We start from the raw sequence: 18929 nt of genomic DNA on the forward strand, positions 1-18929 counted from the left end.
AAGATTGTTTGTTTAATGGAGCTTGCACAGGGGGATCTCTAGTACAGAGGTAGACAACCCCTGTGATCCAAAGCCTAGCTCTTCCAGACCTGGGAGGCTGCATTCTGACCCTCCTGAAATTTGATATGAAGTTATACATTTATAGTTTCTCACAGAGACCTGGTGATTTCTGCTGTTTTAGTTACCTTACCTTCACTGGTAGACTCCATCCTGGAAGCTGTATTGACAGTGTCCCCAAACAAGCAATATCGAGGCATTTTTGTTCCAACAACACCTGCCACAACTGGCCCTGAAGAAGACAAAAATGTTCAAGAAGTCTTTCAGCTAAATGAAATTCATTATAGTGTATGGAAACATGTAGAAGTACCTCAGGCATGCCTTGTGGAAGACTTTAAGAGCCCTCTTACGTTGCCCTACATCCCAGTTTATCAACTGGGCTGGTGTGTGTGTACATAGGGTGGGGATATTGTTCCATTTAAAATTTCTGGGGAATGGGGAAATGTCTCACTTCTTTGAAGAGTGTGGTTATCCTTCTACAAGTTATGAGTCAATAGTTTATTTGTCTGTATCATAACATCCATTACAAAAGTATTCTGATCATATGGTGTATCCGGTACAGCAAATCATACTACAGATATATTTACTTTCGACAAGAATCACAAAGAAGATTAAAAATGATATACTATGAGTTATACCATGCAATACCAGATTCAGACATCTGGAACAAAACATATTTTGTTTCACAGCTCTAAGAGGTCCAGTTTCACTTCTCCCTGGTTCTCTATGAAGTTAATGTGATAATTCTGCAATGGATGCAAGTGCCTAAACCTGCAAGACTATTTGCCTCAAGATTAATACTGCTAATGGCCTTATTTGACTTAGTATAAGCCATGGCAGTGTCCACTTTACATACCTGAATGGATTCCTGCTCGGATCTTTAGCTGGGTGTTTGGCTTATGTGGAATCCTAAATGACCTGCATACTGAGACAAGGTCCAGAGCCATACTTGCTATTTCACTGGCATGGCAAATACCATTCTCTTTGGGCACTCCTGACACAACCATGTCTGAAAAGGAAGAAACAGGATAATTGCTCACATTAGCAGTTGCAGACTACAATCACGACACAATTTCAAACATGCACACACATGCAAAACAGAAAAGCAAACTGTGTTCATTAATCTGTACTTATTTTGGAATATTTGGGTTGAAATAAAAGCTCAAAGGGGGGCTGTCTAACTCACTGTTTGTGGTCTTTGCTACTATACTACACATTGGAAACTGAATACAAATAACCTAGGCCAGCAAAAGTTCAGAGTCCTTTGTCATGATTTTATCACTCTAGAGTCATAATTAGAGTTCTGTGACTTTTTGATCAATTGAGGTGCCCCCATTTTATTTTTTAATTTCCCATTTGGAGTGGAAAATCCCTGAAGATCTAGCAATACTGTTCTGAATCACTCACAAGCATCTCCTATTGTTTCCACCTTGTAGACATCATAATTATCTATGATTTCATCAAAGGTTGTGTAGAGTTTATTGAGGAAGTCAACCACTTCATAAGGTGTACTGGTGCTAGAGAGCTGTGTGAAGCCGACAATGTCACTGGAAATAAAAAAGGAGAAATCTCATCATGCTGTGTTGCTAAGCAAGGATTTGCAAAAATGTTTTGACCCAACATTTTAATGAATTATTTCATACTATGCTGTATTGTCTTTCCTCCTACTCTTTCTTCTCCAAAAATCTTTGTGAGAATTGTGGTGGTTTCTTTTGTGTGTGTGTGTGTGTGGGGGGATGATCTAAGTGGCAGATTAAAGCACAATGTGAAAGTGTGTGGCCTTGATCATATACAAGACAATGGCCTAAATCCTGTTGTTAGTCCATACTAGAGTTATTGAACCAGTAGGATTTACCTGCATGTTGACACACCAATCAACAATTGATGGGATGTGGATGCTGTGGATGTTCTAGTTAGGATTAACCAACAGGAAGCCAGTCAATGTGTTTTTGGCTAAACTGGTAATTTGAGCGCATCTGAATGGCTAAAGGAGTATAGAACTCTTTTTTAAAAAAATAATATTGTATCCAGTACTTTGCACTTGTACATTTTTGGAATCTATTTGGATTGCAATATGTCCATGTAGCAAAGAATGAAAAAAGAAATGATTGAAGATGGCTTATACTGTACTATCTTCAGTCTGTGAAAAATAATATTTATGCTGAAAAGTGGTGGTTTTTTTGTAATATGCAAATTCATTACATTTAAGCATTTAATTAGTGTATGAAAGGCAGGTAATTAATTGAACTAATTGGAAACATCAACAAAAACAGCGTAACTAATTGAGACTTGCAGTACATCTGTCATCATTGCTTGCAATCACTGCTCATGAACTCGTGACTTCCATTTTCAATAGTTCAGATTATGTGTTCCAAAATAATTTAAATTTTGGATTACATTTCCCAGGAGTTTATCAGACAAGGGGAATTGGAAGTATAATCCGATGGCAATCTGAATGCAATCATGGGGTTTAATGTTATTGCATGATAGACCGCCACACGCAAATTTGGGCAATGGGAAGTCAGTCCGAATGCAATCATGTGGTTTCACGTTATTGCGTGATAGACTGCCACATGCAAATTCAGGCAATGGCGTGCTATTTTCGGGCAATGGGGAGCCAGTTCGAACGCTATGCGTATTCACGTAATTGCGCGAAACTAGCAACTTTAAGTGAATTTGTTCTGGCCCCACTTTCTTTTCATTCGAATTTAAGAGAAATTCCTCCCATTTGGTAAACTCTCCAGACTCTCCCTTATAGGCTGGGAACTCGTGGGGCATGTAATCTATACAAGTACCTTTTCAAAACTCTGCTGAAAAATTGTTCCATCCTTTATTTTTGAAGCCATGGTATAAATATATAACTAACAAAATTTGACTCTGGTGGTTCTATTATCTGGGGAAGCTGGGTTTTGTTCCTTTCAAATTTATCCCATATCACAGCCTGCTCACCTGACTCCAAGCAATACCTGAATCACCCTATATTTTCAAAGTCTGACTAAGGTTTTATTCCAAATCCAGAATGTATGATGAAATATAGAATTCTAGAACTCATCATTGAAACATCCTTGTAGTTAAGCTACCACAGACATATAAGATTGCCAGTCAGACAGTATTTTACTGGTTTGATAATTTAAAGTGATTCTATTAGATAGTCAGGTCCGAGTCCTAAAATCCTGCAAATTAGCAGTGGGGAATAAATGTCCTTCCAGAAGATTTTGGGCTATAATTCTTTAATCCTTCACCACTGACTATGTTTGGTTGGGAAAGGGCATTATAAATAATTGTTATTATTATCATTTTATTATGAGGATTGTACTCTAGCAACAACAGGCAACCTATCCCTATATTAAACTGATGTTACTATGGATCTACCTCAACCCAGCCGATTTTGTTCCGCCATTGAGCTGCCTTTAGAAGGCAAGCAGCTGCACCCATCAAAAGTAAAAATCCAAAGTAAAAATCCTAGTCATCCGCAAACTGAACCAACGTTGGGGGTCACACAGTATACGAAAAACCCACACATACAAACCGATGCCTGCACAAGAACTCCAAGCATCACTCAGGACAAAAAAGGAGCACATTCAAAACACTGGTAGACTGGGCAAAACACATCTGTGAACCCCATTTCTTGGAAGATGCACTTGGACCAGGCTCTACAGGCTAATGGTTATTCCAGCTCAGATGTCAGAAAGGCTTCCAGGCCCAGGAAAACCCAGAGAAGTGAAGACAAGCAGCCACCAAAAGGGAAGGTATTTTACCATACATCAAAGGAGTCACAGACAGGATAGGCAAAATGGTGAGGAAGCACAACCTTCAAACAGTTTACAAACCAACGAAGAAAATCCAGCAAATGCTTCGCTCGGCCAAGGACCAGAGAGACCCTCTCACAGCCGCAGGAGTTTACCACATACCATGCAGCTGTGGACAAGTCTACATAGGGACCACCAAACACAGTGTGCAAACAAGAATCAAGGAACACGAGTGGCACTGCAGACTGGGCCAGCCAGAAAAATCAGTAGTAGCAGAACATGCCACAAACCATCCTGGGCATAAAATACTGTTTGAAAACATTGAAATTCTGGACCATGCCAACCACTACCATGTCAGGATACACAAGGAAGCCATTGAAATCCGCAAACATCTGGGCAATTTCAACCAGAAAGAAGAAACCCTTAAAGTCAGTCCTGAGGAATAGCAAAATAAGGACTCAGCAAATGCAAATGGGAAACCACTCAGAGTCAGGGGCTTTCCCAGCAGATAAAGATCACCAATTAGCAGACACTAATCGTCTTTTGCATTAGCCTCCCAGCCTGAGGCCTGCCACCAGCAAAGAACAATACACATGCAAATCACTCCTGCATTCCCAGGCTCACACAGTATATATATATACCCAATTCTTCCAGGCAAGCATTCTCAGCCACAGATGCTGGTGAAACGTCAGGAAGAAAATCTTCTAGAACATGGCCACATAGCCTGAAAAAGCCACAAAAAACTATGGATGCTGGCCATGAAAGCCTTCAATTTCACATTAAAAATAAAAAGGTTTTAACCTTATGGAATAAATGTTGCTCAGGTAAAATCTAGCCATGTCAAGTTAGTAGGTTTTTGACTGACATTTAGGAGTTGAATATTACCAATCCGAATCAGAAAAGCCAGTTTATTCTTCCATGAAACCATGTTCCATATTGCACTAATATACTCCTGTTTAAATTATTTAAATTACCACAATTGTACAAGCTATCAAAGGTGTGTGGCAAAACTCTGATGTATGGGACTCTCAGACCAAGGCGGGGGGAACCCTTCCCAGTTCATTCAATGGTGGAGAGAAACCAAACTCTGAAGTGGAATTTCTGTCCAAGAATGTTGATTAGTGTTTTATTTGTTTCAAATGTATTTGTTTATAGGACAAAAGAGCTCAATAATGCCGGTCCCTCTTCCCTATGAATCAGTTAAACTTCATTTGCAAAGGGAGTATATAACTTCTCATCTACATGTTAGATTTACATCTGTTGGGCATGTAGAGCTTTCCTTGTTGTCCATCCTGTCATGTATAAATCTTGCACATCTTCCATAAATCTTGCTTTGTCTTACTTAGACAAGCCATGTAAGCATAACTCAGTAGACATTAATCAGCAGAATTTTAATGGACTTGCCTGCTGAATGCAAATTCAGAACAATTCTAAATGATGATACATTTTGCTCACGGAAAAAAATCAAACATCATTTCACACAAAGCCATGTGTACAGTCAATTATTTCTCAAGATGAATCAGAGCACCTTCCCTCTTTCTGCACGAGTCCCTCAGCACTAACTCTGTTGCAGCACTAATAGTATTAAAAACGTACACAACATCCTCTTCATTTTCCCAGTTCCTGGCTGCAACCACTTTTCTAAGTTTGAATTATATGTTATTTTAAAGATAAACATGGAAAGCTTTTCATTTTTTAAGAAACATAAAATGCAGGGTACCCAATCTGGAGTGAGGACACTAGCAGGGAATATGTGGGGAGCCTTTAGCCCTTCCACACTCCAACTACATAGAATCTCTTTGCCTTCTGCCGCTGCTATTTGCATTGCCTGGAAATGATTCATTGAAACAAATGTTGCTCAAATCCCTAAGAAAGAGCAAGTTTTTTGCTGTTGTTGAGCCTCAGGCTACTCAATGGAATGTTAAAATAGATTAGATCAGATCCCATGAAACTTTGGCTCTAGTTTATTTAACTTCTAAAGGAGTTGATATTCTTTTTTAAAAAGTGAATTGCTTGTGTGGCTATAGATATATCCATGCAACTAGATTAGCATAATCTATGCTAACCCTAGTTCCACAACTGTGCTGGGTTCTGAAGATGGTGGAGGAGTATGTTACTCATTGAAGGCACCAGGGATAGTCTGGACCTCAGCTGTAGCTGAACTTTTTCCTACTCCAGCTTGCATTGTTATATGTCTGAAAAGCCAATTGTATAAGTATATGGGAGAAAAAGAAATGTGTGTCTCACTACCTGGAGTATTATGTCCAGCTCTGGGCACCACAATTCAAAAAGGACATTGAGAAACTGGAGCGTGTCCAAAGGAGGGCAACTAAAATGGTGAAGGGTCTGGAAACCATGTCCTATGAGGAACGACTTAGGGAGCTGGGGATGTTTAGCCTGGAGAAGAGATGGTTAAGGGGTGATAAGATAGCCCTGTTTAAATAGTTGAAGGGATGTCATATTGAGGAGAGAGCAAGCTTGTTTTCTGCTGCTCCAGAGACTAGGACTCAGAGGAATGGATGCAAGCTACAGGAAAAGAGATTCCACCTCAACATTAGGAGGAAATTCCTGATAGTAAAGGCTGTTCGACAGTGGAATGCACTCCCTCAGAGAATGGTGGAGTCTTCCTCCTTGGAGGTCTTTAAGCAGAGGCTGGATGGCCATCTGTCGGGGATGCTTTGATTAAGATTTCCTGCATGGCAGGGGGTTGGACTGGATAGCCCTTGTGGTCTCTTCCAACTCTATGATTCTATAATCATGGGCAGCTGTACCTCTATAGAACCACTTCTCCATCTTTGGAAAATAGTTCCCACAGGCTAAATAGTTTGCACCCATATGTTCATTCCTAGTTACCTGAAAAAGATGGTGGAGTTAACGTAACTTTGAGCCTGTGAGGGTTTCCCTTGCCTTAAATCATCGGCCACCTGTTTTGGTAACATGCCTGTTTTGAATAACAAACAAAAGTCATTATTACTATCTTAAAATGCTGACTCAAACACACTGCATTAACAAAAATAAGCTTCACAGGACAAAAACTAATTGGCTAACATATCAATTCCTCCTCAGACATCTAAATCTTGTAGACTAGGGACAGGAAAGGTGCAGTTCCTTAGCTTACTGGTGGGAATCATGAGGCCTTCCAAATGTTGTTGGATTGTAATCTCCATTATTCCTTACCATTGGCTATGCTGACCAGGGTGACTGGGACTGCAGCAGTCCAACAACATCTGGAGGGTAGTTTGATTCTCACTTCAGTGTAGATATAGACAAAACTCTGTTGAATGGTGCTTTGTTTCTGTGTTTCTGCATGGCAGGGAGTTGGACTTGATGGCCCTTGAGATCTCATCCAATTCTATGATTCTGTGTTCCTATGATTCTATGACTGCTGGGAAAGAAGGAAGCCCACTAAGATAGTAACACAAGAGTGTTGCTGCTTTCAAGTGCACATGCAAGGAGCCCCATCTGAATGGCATGATGCATTTACTTGAAGTTCTGGATGCTTCATTGTATGAGCTGTGAAAGTGTCAAACTGCATGCACAATGGCTCACCGCATGAGTGGTTTGACTCCATAGGATCCTGGCATAAGGGTGCTTCCAAATGGAAAGCTCCTCATGCTAGAAGTCAAAATGTATTATGTTCTAATGTCTTTCTCCTATTATATGAATCTTTTCTGGTAAAACAAAACCAGAAATGATAAGGAAGCTTAGCAGGATTTCAAACTAGGTGTGATAATATCTGGCTCCCTGCAACATACCTTGAAGAAGGCAAGGCAATTGCACAATAAAAACCTCCTCTGGAAGACACTTTGATGTAGTTCCTCTATGTTTAGTATTATTTTCCAGTTATGAAAATGCCCATATCAGGCAGATATAGCAATTTTCAAGCTCTACAGTCTCCCAGCTGACTCATACTCTGTTTAGAAACCATAAATGTTAAGATTCCAAAATAGAAATGCTTTATTCAGATATTTCCCCCTTCTTTCCTGTTATTTCCAATCTTTTAGATTGACCTTTGATTGCATAGGTATATTATATTTGTATTAGAAGATTTAAAAATTATACTTCCTCAAATTAATTCCTTCTTCCCTTCTTGACTTATCTTCTAGTCTGGCTTACCCTCCCCTTTTTCTCTGTTGGAATTCATTAAACAATATTCAGTGGTGCCTGGTGGCTTCCATGTCAATGAAATGGTGAATCCACTATGGGCTTTAGTCTTAAATAGTTAAGTGTTGTCCATGGTGCTGAACCTAACTACAAATTAGGTTCAACACCTTAGACAGCTTCTATAAATATAAGATTCATCATACCATTGACATAGAATGAACAAGCAGATTCATCATTCTACTGATATGGAAGCTGACACTTATCTTGACTATATCCACTGATATATGAAATATGGTCTCTCAGACCACTCTGAAAATAACAGAAAGAGATAAAGTTAAAGCACCAAAAGTTTCTTAGCCCTTTTCACTACATGCTGAGACAATCCACTTTTCAGTTTAACATTTTAATATTTGCTGTTTGCCTTGCACAGGCAAATTTGAAAACAGTGTATGGGTTTTTCTTGGTACATGAATATAGTTTTATTAAATGCAGCCACCAGTCTCAAATGTAGCCAACAAATCTGAAAGCTTTTGAAACATCTCACAATTGTAGCTATGTGAAGACTAAGAACTAACAGGAAAAAAAAAAAAACAACAATTTCCCCCCTCCCCCTCAAAAGAACCACTAATATATACTGAAACCTGCTTTCAGCAACTCCACATATCAGTTGCTTAGAATATACTGTACTGATGCTTACTATACAACAAACGGTCTGTCTTCTGCTTTTCATGCATTAAGTCTTGCGTCCTTTCTGCTACTAAAACTTCCAGGTGTTTACTGTATTTCTCCATCTAAGCAAATAAACAAAAAATGTATTCAGCATGAGCAACATCTGAGGATCTTCTGTGTGGGAGGATAATCAACCATGTATTCACTAGTGGCAGACTCACATTGCTATAAGCTTTCTGCATAAAGGTCTGTGAGATGATTTTGCATAGTACCATCACAGGCCCTCTGCAAGAAAATGAAATTTCTTTGACACATCACAAAAACTCTCTTGAAAAGAGGTCTGAAAGCCCTGGCATAATGGCAGAAGATCAATTACTACAAATATTACATAACAGCCAGTTGCACACCAGTGAATGCAAAATATGATGGGAAGAGTTTATCCCTAAACTCAGAGATACATATATAGTGGTATATATATTCTGTGTTTCCTCCTGCTTCTTTGGATGAACTATCTACACTTCTGAACTCTTGCAAACCTGCAACCTGTTCTCTTGATCCAATTCCTACTCGTCTTCTAATCTCTATAGCTCCTTCTTTTCTGCCCTCGCTTCTCTATATTGTCAATCTCTCTCTCTCTACAGGCTCCTTCCCGTCGGACTTCAAACATGCTCTCATTTCCCCAATTCTGAAAAAACCTTCTCTTGACCCCTCCTCTTTGTCTAGCTGTCGTCCGATTTCTCTTCTTCCCTTTCTTTCTAAAGTTTTGGAATGGGTTGTTTATTCTCGCTGTCTTGAGTTTCTTGAAGCCAACTCCATCCTCGATCCCTTTCAGTCTGGTTTCCGCCCAAGCTATTCTACAGAGACAGCTCTCACTAAGATCTCGAATGACCTTTTACAGGCCAAAGCTAATGGCCTTTACTCTGTTCTCATCCTTCTTGATTTGTCTGCAGCCTTTGACACCGTTGATCACTGTCTCCTAGTTGACATACTCTCTGACCTTGGGTTCTCAGACTCTGTTCTCGACTGGTTTAGATCTTATTTGTCTGGCAGATCTTTTGCAGTAGTTGCAGGAGGTCAGACTTCTTCTCCTGTTCCCTTATCTGTTGGAGTTCCCCAGGGCTCTGTTCTGGGTCCCCTTCTGTTTTCTCTCTACACACTGTCCTTAGGTAAACTCATTAGCTCTTTTGGTTTTTCCTACCATCTGTATGCCGATGACACCCAGTTGTATCTTTCCACCCCTGACTTTTCTCCAAGGCTTGAACAGCAAGTTTCATCTTGTCTCACAGCTGTCTTGCAGTGGAGGCGCCATCGGCGTTTGAAGCTCAACATGTCCAAGATGGAGCTTCTTGTCTTTCCTCCTAAGCCCACCCTTCAACACTCCTTTTCTGTCTCTGTGGACAACATTTCTATTCAACCAGTCCAGCAAGCCCGCAGTCTTGGTTTTATCTTTGATTCTTCTCTGTCGTGTATCCCTCAGATCCAGACCACAGCCAAGGCTTGCCGATTCTTACTATACAATATTGCCAAAATCCAACCTTATATCTCTGCCTCTTCTGCCAAGATCCTGGTCCATGCCCTAGTGGTCTCACGACTTGATTACTGTAACATCCTCCTGGCTGGGCTTCCTCTTTCTCACCTCCGTCCTTTAATATCTGTCCAGCATTCAGCTGCATGCATTATCACTTCCACCCACCGATCTGACCACATCTCTCCTGTGTTGGCATCCCTTCACTGGCTCCCACTCCCTTTCCGCATTCAGTATAAGCTCCTACTGTTGACATTTAAAGCCCTCCATGGGCTGGCCCCTCCTTACTTATCAGACCTTCTTTCTCCTCACCTTCCCACTAGGGCCCTCCGTTCTGGTAGTCAAGGTCTGCTTTCCCAGCCCATGATTTCCTCTGCCCCATCTCGAATTCACCCCTTTTCACTCGCTGCCCCTCACTCCTGGAACTTTCTTCCCCTGCGAGCAAGAGCCATCACTTCTTTAACCAGCTACAAAACAGAGTTGAAGACCATCCTGTTAAGAGAAGCGTTCCCAGGCATTGCATAATTGTCACTTGCTATTTGATGTTCCTTTATTGCCTGTTTTATTGAATCATTTCCTGTATTGCTATGTCCTCCCTCCAGTCCATCTCCCCTGATCCAGGTCTCGGAGGTAGAGAAGAACTGTTGGCCCTCATCCCCTTCCCCTTCTCCTTTTGTGTCATGTCTTTTTAGATTGTAAGCCTTAGGGCAGGGAACCATCCAATTAAAAAGACTGTATGTACAGTGCTGTGTAAATTTACAGTGCTTTATAAATAAAGGTTAATGATAATAATAATAATAATAATAAGTAACAACGTGTGGTCCTCAATCCCTCCAGAGCCCCTGGGGCACCTTTCATCCATCTAGTTTCCAGTGATGTATTTAAATCTTTTACTCCAGGTCTCAAGTCTCCACCTTCAAGTCTCAAGTTGAGTCTCAAGTCATTGCAAAATACTTTGAAGTCAAATCTTAAGCTGAGTCTCAAGTTTTACACAGTATTACAGAGAATGAGGTAGGATTTCAAGATAACAGTACTTCTTTTGTTGTTATTTTGTGCCTTCAAGACATTTCTGATATATGGCAATCTTAATGTGACCCCATCACAATGTGAAGTTGAAAGCTTTCAAGGCCGGCATCCATGGGTTTTTTTTTGTGGGTTTTTTGGGCTATGTGGCCATGTTCTAGAAAATTTTCTTCCTGACGTTTCGCCAGCATATGGCTGGCATCTTCAGAGCCAGCCACAAATGCTGGTGAAACGTCAGGAAGAAAATTTTCTAGAACATGGCCACATAGCCCGAAAAACCCACAAAAAACCATGACCCCATCACGGTGTATTTCCCTAGCCACTTTCCCCCTCTTTCTTCTACCACTACTTCCAGTTTCCAACCTCTGCTTCTCTCTGCCCTCCTCCTCAGTCCCAGGCCCCTTTGTCAACTCCTTGCCAGTTTCCCTCCCTTTTCCTAACTGCCTAGCTCCAGCTTGAATACCCTCTCTCTGTTTCTTTTAACGTGGGGCAAAAGGAAGGGAATCTGCCAGGTGATTCAAATGAAGCTGTTGTAATGACAAACCAAGAGAGCAGCAGGCCAGTGGCATCTCTAGAGTTGGCATCATCCAGTGCAGTAACTCATGGTGTCACCCCCCCGACCTCCTCCTCTTTCACACCCTACAGAATCCTTAGTAAAGTTTTTTTGCTCTAATGTTGCTCATAAATTGTAAATTCCCACATGGCATTAGAATGCCATGCTAATAATTGTGATGTAATAAGCAACGAGCAAAATTAAAATCATACAGTGGGCCCCCCTTATGCGGGGATCCATTCTGGATCCCTCCATGTATGGGGAAATCAGCGTATAATGAAGCCCATAGGAAGTAATGGGGCTTGCGCCCGCAGTGCAAAATGGTGTAGTAGCGTGTGTGCACCATGGGCGTGCGCCCCATTAGTTCTTCCGAGGCGCATGACAGGCTCTTCTGGTACAGCTTTCACTGTATACTGAAAGCTGTGTATGGTGTGCCCACGTAAAACACGGGTGCACTGTATCTTCAAATTACAATATCATATGCACAACTAAATGTATTTACCCAAATACCTCTCCTGGGGCCTCTCCTTTTTCCTCTCACTCAACTTCACCCCACTCCCACCATCTTTTAAAACATTTTAAAGGGAAGCAGGTGAATGCCACAGCCCATTTCTGCCACAAGGTAGGTGTTTGAGGAGCAGTGGTGTCACTCCCCCTTTGGGTGTCACCTGGTGCAGTCTGCCCCCCCCCCTCCCTTAGTGATGCCACTGCATCAGGCCTTTGATCAGGCTGCAGTTAGAGGACAATGGGTGGTGGGTGGGGGAGTGAGGCTGAGAGAGAGCACTGAAGGGCTGAAAATGTGGGAGCACTGGAGGAAGGAGGGAGCATGGAAAGGAGTTACACAAGAGTCAGGCTGAAAAGAGACCAAGCTCTTCCCATCCATAGCTGAGCCACTCACCTGCCTGCCTTCTTCTGCTCTTTCTTTCTCTCTCTCTCTCTCCTTTCTTTGCTCTGCCTGGGAAAGTTATTTACAAAGGGAGCCCAGCATTCAGCTGCTCACCCAAGTGGTAGGACCTACACCTGCCATGGCCTCAGCCTTTCAGAGCTCTTTTGGGGTTCTTGATTTGTTTGTTGTTGTCTCTCTGCCTCCTTCTCTCCCTCTCCACCACTGCCTCTTTGTTGTTTTGAGCTCAGTGTGAATAGCTTTGGAGTGGGGTCTCTTAAGAGCAGCAGCAGCAACAAAAAGCTTTCCAGTCTCATTCCAAATCAACAAGCAAGCAACTAAAAGAGAGGGACAGAACAAAGTGGGAAGCAAGAAGGGGAGGGGGGCACTGCACACACATGAGGAGAAGATGATGGCAACTGAAGCAAAGCAAGGTGAGATGGAGGTAAGGATGAAAGAAGGAGGAATGTGTTATGTTAGCAAACCAAGGCCAGCAAGCCAGTTGTTAAAAATATGCTAGTCTCCAGTGGAGTCAGTCAGTAATTTATTACCAAATCGAGTCCATTGGAGTGACTTTAGTTTGACTTGAGTCTGAGTCAAATGACTCAAGTCTACATCACTTCTAGTTTCTCACCACCTAGTGGTTCTCCCCCAAACCTCTGTAGCAGAAATTCATGTTTGAAATGTATTGCAGGGGCTCTCTCCATATTTAAAACACTTTTTAAAAAGGTTGCAGGGGCAACAGAAAATCAGCATGTGTTTTATAGCAAGGCTTTTGACTGCATAAATAATGAAAGGCTATGGAATGCCTTTCAAGACATGGGAGTCCTATCACATCTGCTGCTTTTTGATGAGGAATCTATGCTTAGGACCAGATGTTACTGTTAGAACAGAACATGGAGAAACAGAATGGTTCTCAGATGACAAAGGGGTCAGGCAAGGATGCATCCTTTCATTCTTCAACATATGCAGAAAATATTATGTGAAAAACTGGGTTGGACACAGAAGAAAGTGGAGTGAAATTCAGAGGAAAGCCCATCAACAATCTAAGCTATGCCGACAACACCATGCTACTAGCAGAAACCATCACAGACCTAGAGTAACTACTAAGGTCAAGGAAGAAAGTGTAAAGGCAGGATTACTGCTGAACATAAAGAAAACAAAAATAATGACCATGCAGGATCTGCACAAATTCAACCTTGAAATGAGGAAGTAGAAATAGTTAAAGATTTCCTGTACCTTGGATCAAACAATGATCAGAACAGGGACTGCAGCCAAAAAATCAGAAGACTAAGAATAAGACTAAGAATGGAGAGGGCAGCTATGAAAGAACTAGAAAAGATCCTTAAGAGCAAAGACATAAAACTAAGCACAAAAATTTGAAACATACAAGCCATTGTACTCCCTATTACCATGTATGGATGCAAAAGTTGGACAGTTGAGAAATCCATTTGAGATGTGGTGATGGTGAAGAGTGCTAAAGATATCATGGACAGCCTAAATGACAAACATAAAATTGGAAATCTTCCTGGAAGCCAAGATGATTAAGTTGAGGCTACGTACTTTGGCCACACCATGAGAAGGTACAATTCAGAGGAAAAGACAATAATGCTAGGAAAGGCGGAGGGAAATAGAAAGAGAAGAGGACCATGTGCTAGATCAGGGGTAGGCAACCTTTTTGAGCCGGGGGCCGGGTTGCTGTCCCTCAGACAACTGGGGGGCCGAAGCCAAAAAATAAATAATTAAATAATTTTTATTTTTTAAAAATAAATTAATAAACTGGGACAAATGTAGGACAACATTTTCAAATGGTGGACACTTTTTTAAAAAAAGTGGAGGGCACGCAAAAAAATTTGCTGATTTTTTAAAAAAGTTAATATAAATGCATGTTTCTGAGGCGTCTATAGACAATTGCCCCCCTTGCCCCTGCGCGCGAGAGGCCAAAGGCCCCAGCGGCAATCGGCGGCAGGACCGGGCTGGGGCCGGTCCCAAGGCCTCGCTGGGCCGCATCCGGCCCGCGGGCCGCAGGTTGCCTACCCCTGTGCTAGATGGATAGACTTTATCACGAAGGTCACAGGTATGAATATACAGGACCTAAACAGAACAGTGGAAGATAGGGAGTCTATGAGATTTCTCATCTATAGGGTCGCCATGAGTTGAGATTGACTTGAAGGTGGTTAACAACAAAGGGGCACCCACTATTTTTAAAACCCAGTCTTCCTAAACCAGACATGGGCTTCTGACCATTTCCTGGTTCTTTCCATTTTTTAATGTACTCTTTGCTTGTCAGTCCAGCAGGTCTCAAGGCAGACTGTTGCACCTCATACCCGGCACAGCTGCCCACCCATGTTTTAGCCTCCCCCCTCTTACCTTATCTTCATACAAGTTCCTCAGCATACATGTTTCTGTGGAATGTTTTCCCAGCTTTCAAGTAAGCAACTTGTGGAACTGTTATAATGCTGAAGCAGCTATAGTTGATGTGGACTTGCTAGAACTGAAGGAGCTACAGTTCTTACCAAAGTCATCATCATGTCCACTGGGCTAACTTTGTTCGGGTTCATCTTATGCAACAGCTTCTTGACTTGCTCAAAGGTAAGCCTTTCTGTTGGATTGCTTTTTTGACACCTCCTGATGAGCTGCAAGGGAAAGAGATAATAGGCAGAAAGTCTTCCAATTCAAGCAGTGGTGAGATAGTGGCTGTCATGTCAATGGGGTAGTTCCATAGCTGCCCTTCCTAATCTTCTTCTGATTTCTTGACGGCAATCTCTGTTCTGATCAATATTTGATCCAAGGGGTTGGAAATTCTTAACTACTTTGATTTTCTCATTATCTAGGTTGAATTTATGTTAATCGTCTGTGGTCATTATTTTTTATTTCTTTATGTTAACATTAGGCCTGCCTTTGCACTTTCTTCTTTGACTTTCTTTAGTGATTGTTCCAAGTCTCTGATGCTTTCCGCTCATAGTCTGGTGTCATCTGAGTATCTTACATTGTTGATATCCCTTCCTCTTTACTCCTCCTTCTTCCATGTCTAAACCTGCTCTACTTATGATATTTTCTGCATACAAGCTGAACAGATAGGGTGATAAAATGCAGCCTTGCCTGACCCCTTTGCCAATTGGGAGCCATTCTTTTTCTCCGTATTCTGTTCTTACAGTAGCTCTTTGTCCTAAATACAGATTGCTCATCAGGATTATCAGACTACCATTTCTTTATGAGCATCCCATAGCTTTTTATGATCTATGCAGTCAAAGGCCTTGCTTTAGTCAATAAAGCACATGCTGATCCCCCCCCCCCCCCCCCGGAATTCTTTGGCTTGCTCTATTATCCAGCATATGTTTGCAATGGGGTCCCTAGAGCCTCTTCTTTTTCTGAACCTTGCTTGAATATCTGACAATTATCTCTCCAAATATGACTAGAGTCTATGCTGCAGAATTTTGAGCATAATTTTGCTTGCATGGGAAACTAATGTTATGGTTCTATAATTGCTGTAGTCTTTTCTGTCTCTTTTTTGTGAATTGGGATGTGTATTGATCATTTCCAATCTTAGTCACTGTTTTGTTTTCCATATTTGTTGGCATATTTTGGTTAACACTGGAATTGCTTCTGTTTATGTAGTTTGAAGCAATTCAGTTGGGATATCGTCCTTTTTGGGTGATTTATTGTTTCATTTTCTCTCAGTGCCACTTACATTTCACTTTCCAAAATTTGGGTTCATCTTCATATGGTTCTTCATTAGATGATTTACATAACTTTAAAGTAAACAATGGAGATATTGAAATGGTTCAAGATTTATCAGACCTTGACTTAGTCATTAATCAGAATGGAGACTGTAGTCAAGAAATCAGAAGAAGATTTGTACTTGGAAGGGCAGTTATAAAAGAACTAGACAAGATTCTGAAATTTAAAAATGCATAATTTAATACTAAAGTTAGGATTGTCCATGCCTTGGTATTTCCCATTTCTATGTATAGTTGATAGACTCACTCAAAGAAGCCTGAGTCTGCAAGACCTGAGCAGGGAAGTTGATGGTAAGGTGACAGAGGTCTCTCATTCATAGGATTGCCATAAGTTGAAGTCAACTTGAGGGCAGTTAACAAGAAAACAGGAAAACATATCACAGGGTATTCTTGGCAATATTTGTTCAGAGGGGTTCGCCTTTGCCTTACCCTGAATCTGAGAGAATGTGACTTGCCTAAAGTCAGCCAGTGAGTTTTGATGGCTGAGCGGGGATTTGAAACCTGACCTATCAGAGTTCAAATCTAACATGCTTACCACTACAACATGCTAACACACACAAACTCTCTCTCTCCATGTGTGTGTGCATATGTGTGCATGAGTGCATGTGCAAAAAAGTCCAGAAGTGTTAAAAACCATGTAGTGTTTGACTATTTTCCTTGTCTTCATGTCTCAAAATACTCTTGAAGAATGAGAAAATCTGAGTATACTCCTGAGACAAAATAGAATTTTGAAATAACCTGTCTTTCTGCTGGATTTTGTTTAGTTTCATTTATTAATTAAGTCCCTTATGAGAGCTTTGAAGAAATAACATGCAATGCTGGAAGAGAGCATATTGAAGGAACCCATTCCTCCTACATAACTTCCTCAGTCTAAAATTGGACAGATGGACCAGAAGTTGCTCTTAGCAGTTCAGTGGGAAATGTTCAGATACAATACACTGGAGCTTTCAACCAGTTACTTCTATAGTGTCCAGAAACAGAAAATCAGAATGAGGTTGAAGCATTCTTGGTCTTGGAAACCAAAGCCTTTTAACACCAAAAACCCTTGCATACTACTTAGAACTAGCACTAAATGATGTGAAAATATTTAGATATTGAAATATATTTTGGTTTACCGACATCTACTGATATTTTCAAAGGTAAAAGCTAGAATATTACCAAACTATTAACGATGATCATGGAATCCACAGTTAATAACCAAGGGAAGTCATAAACCTCCCATGGTTGCATATTAAAAGCATCATTTACACCATTCTTTGTTTCTGAGACAATCTGAAACTTGAGTTTGTCAGAATAATACTATTTTTAAGGGATACCAAGGCCACCCACTGTTTTGAGGTGTCTTGCACAAGAAATTGTAAACAGATCTTCATTTGGGTAGTCTTTTTAAGGACAAAGAAGAATGGGAAAAGAAAACAAATTTGAAATCAAATTTATTAGAACAACCCGCTTTTCTATCCCCAGACCCTTTGCCTTGTGATTTGATCAGCAGCTTTAGTTTCAAATATTTGCAAAGGAGAGCCAGAAACCTGCTGGGGACATACATTTTCTTAAGTAGATTGATGGATATGGGGACGAGAATTGCACAATTAGGTAACATTCATATCCAACAGAGACCTCTTGTTATGGTACTATGTAGCAGAGCCAGCAAAGTCTCCGGTGCATATTGCACAATGGGATTGATGCACAGCAGAACTAATGTGTTCTGTTCCACTGATGCACCTCATATTGGTCTTGATGCATGTTGGGCACCAATGCTCATAAGTACCTTTGCTTGTGTCCCATTATGTATCTTCACAATTCAGTAAAGGGAATTCTTAGTGCCTCTGCTACATAGCTAGGTATACATAAAGTTATGTAAAGCAATAGGTCATATTGTTTATTTCAACAACATTGTGGAAAATTCCATCTCCTGGTTATAATACAGTTTTGCCCCTCACTGACACCCCAATATTCAACATTGCAGGATGGAAATTCACTCAAAAAGAAGTCAAAGGAAATCCATTAATATTAACTTTACCTCTATGTATTCTTTAGGGCATGGACAAGCATTCTCAGTTTTGGCTGATATTAATTCTGACAAAGGCGGGCATAAAGAATATTCTTCTGAATGTGTATCATCTCTCTGGAAAACACAGATAATGCAATTTTAAATCTCTGTCAGGTTGGTTTGGAATCATGGAACAATGTCCAGCAATGGATATATTTTGTGAAGTCACTTATCTAAATCTAATTGTTAGTTCTATCTAGAGTAAACACAATACAACAATGGAACCTACATAGATGTTAAATTACCATGTTCCCTTTGATTTAATGAGTCAGCTCTAACTGGGACTTGTTATTGGAGTTAAGTTATTATCGTTCAGATTGGGCACTTCATGCTTTGAGAAGAATATCTTTGCAATTTACCAGTTTTATCACCAATAGCATTAGTTTAAAGTAGGAGAATTTGCACTTTCTCCCTATTGTTGGTGGTAATCTATTTGACACTTACTGTCCAATAAAGCATTTATTGATCTTCTAAGAGGAGTTCAGTTCAGTCATCTGAGAATGATCATTCTCCTAATACCCTTGTGCAGATTCAGAAACCTTTCATTCTCTCTTCCCTCAGCACTATCTATCTATG

General features: G+C 40.8%; 1 protein-coding gene across 1 annotated transcript in view; it reads right to left on the reverse strand.

The window, feature by feature from the left end:
• Positions 1-18929, reverse strand: part of LOC149323184 (atrial natriuretic peptide receptor 1-like) — a 58548-nt gene that overhangs the window by 3281 nt on the left and 36338 nt on the right. Inside the window, exons 15-21 of the mRNA XM_089537532.1 lie at positions 18324-18428; positions 15080-15199; positions 8608-8701; positions 6660-6747; positions 1465-1604; positions 914-1066; positions 191-289 (exon numbers count right to left, since the gene is read on the reverse strand). Of these exons, the coding sequence (XP_089393658.1) occupies positions 191-289; positions 914-1066; positions 1465-1604; positions 6660-6747; positions 8608-8701; positions 15080-15199; positions 18324-18428 (799 nt within the window). The remainder of the gene's footprint in view (positions 1-190; positions 290-913; positions 1067-1464; positions 1605-6659; positions 6748-8607; positions 8702-15079; positions 15200-18323; positions 18429-18929) is intronic.

This window comes from Sceloporus occidentalis, unplaced genomic scaffold (genome assembly GCF_023333645.1).
Source record: "Sceloporus occidentalis isolate IW3139 unplaced genomic scaffold, rSceOcc1.0.p SCAF_1, whole genome shotgun sequence".
Classification (NCBI taxonomy): Eukaryota; Metazoa; Chordata; class Lepidosauria; order Squamata; family Phrynosomatidae; genus Sceloporus; species Sceloporus occidentalis.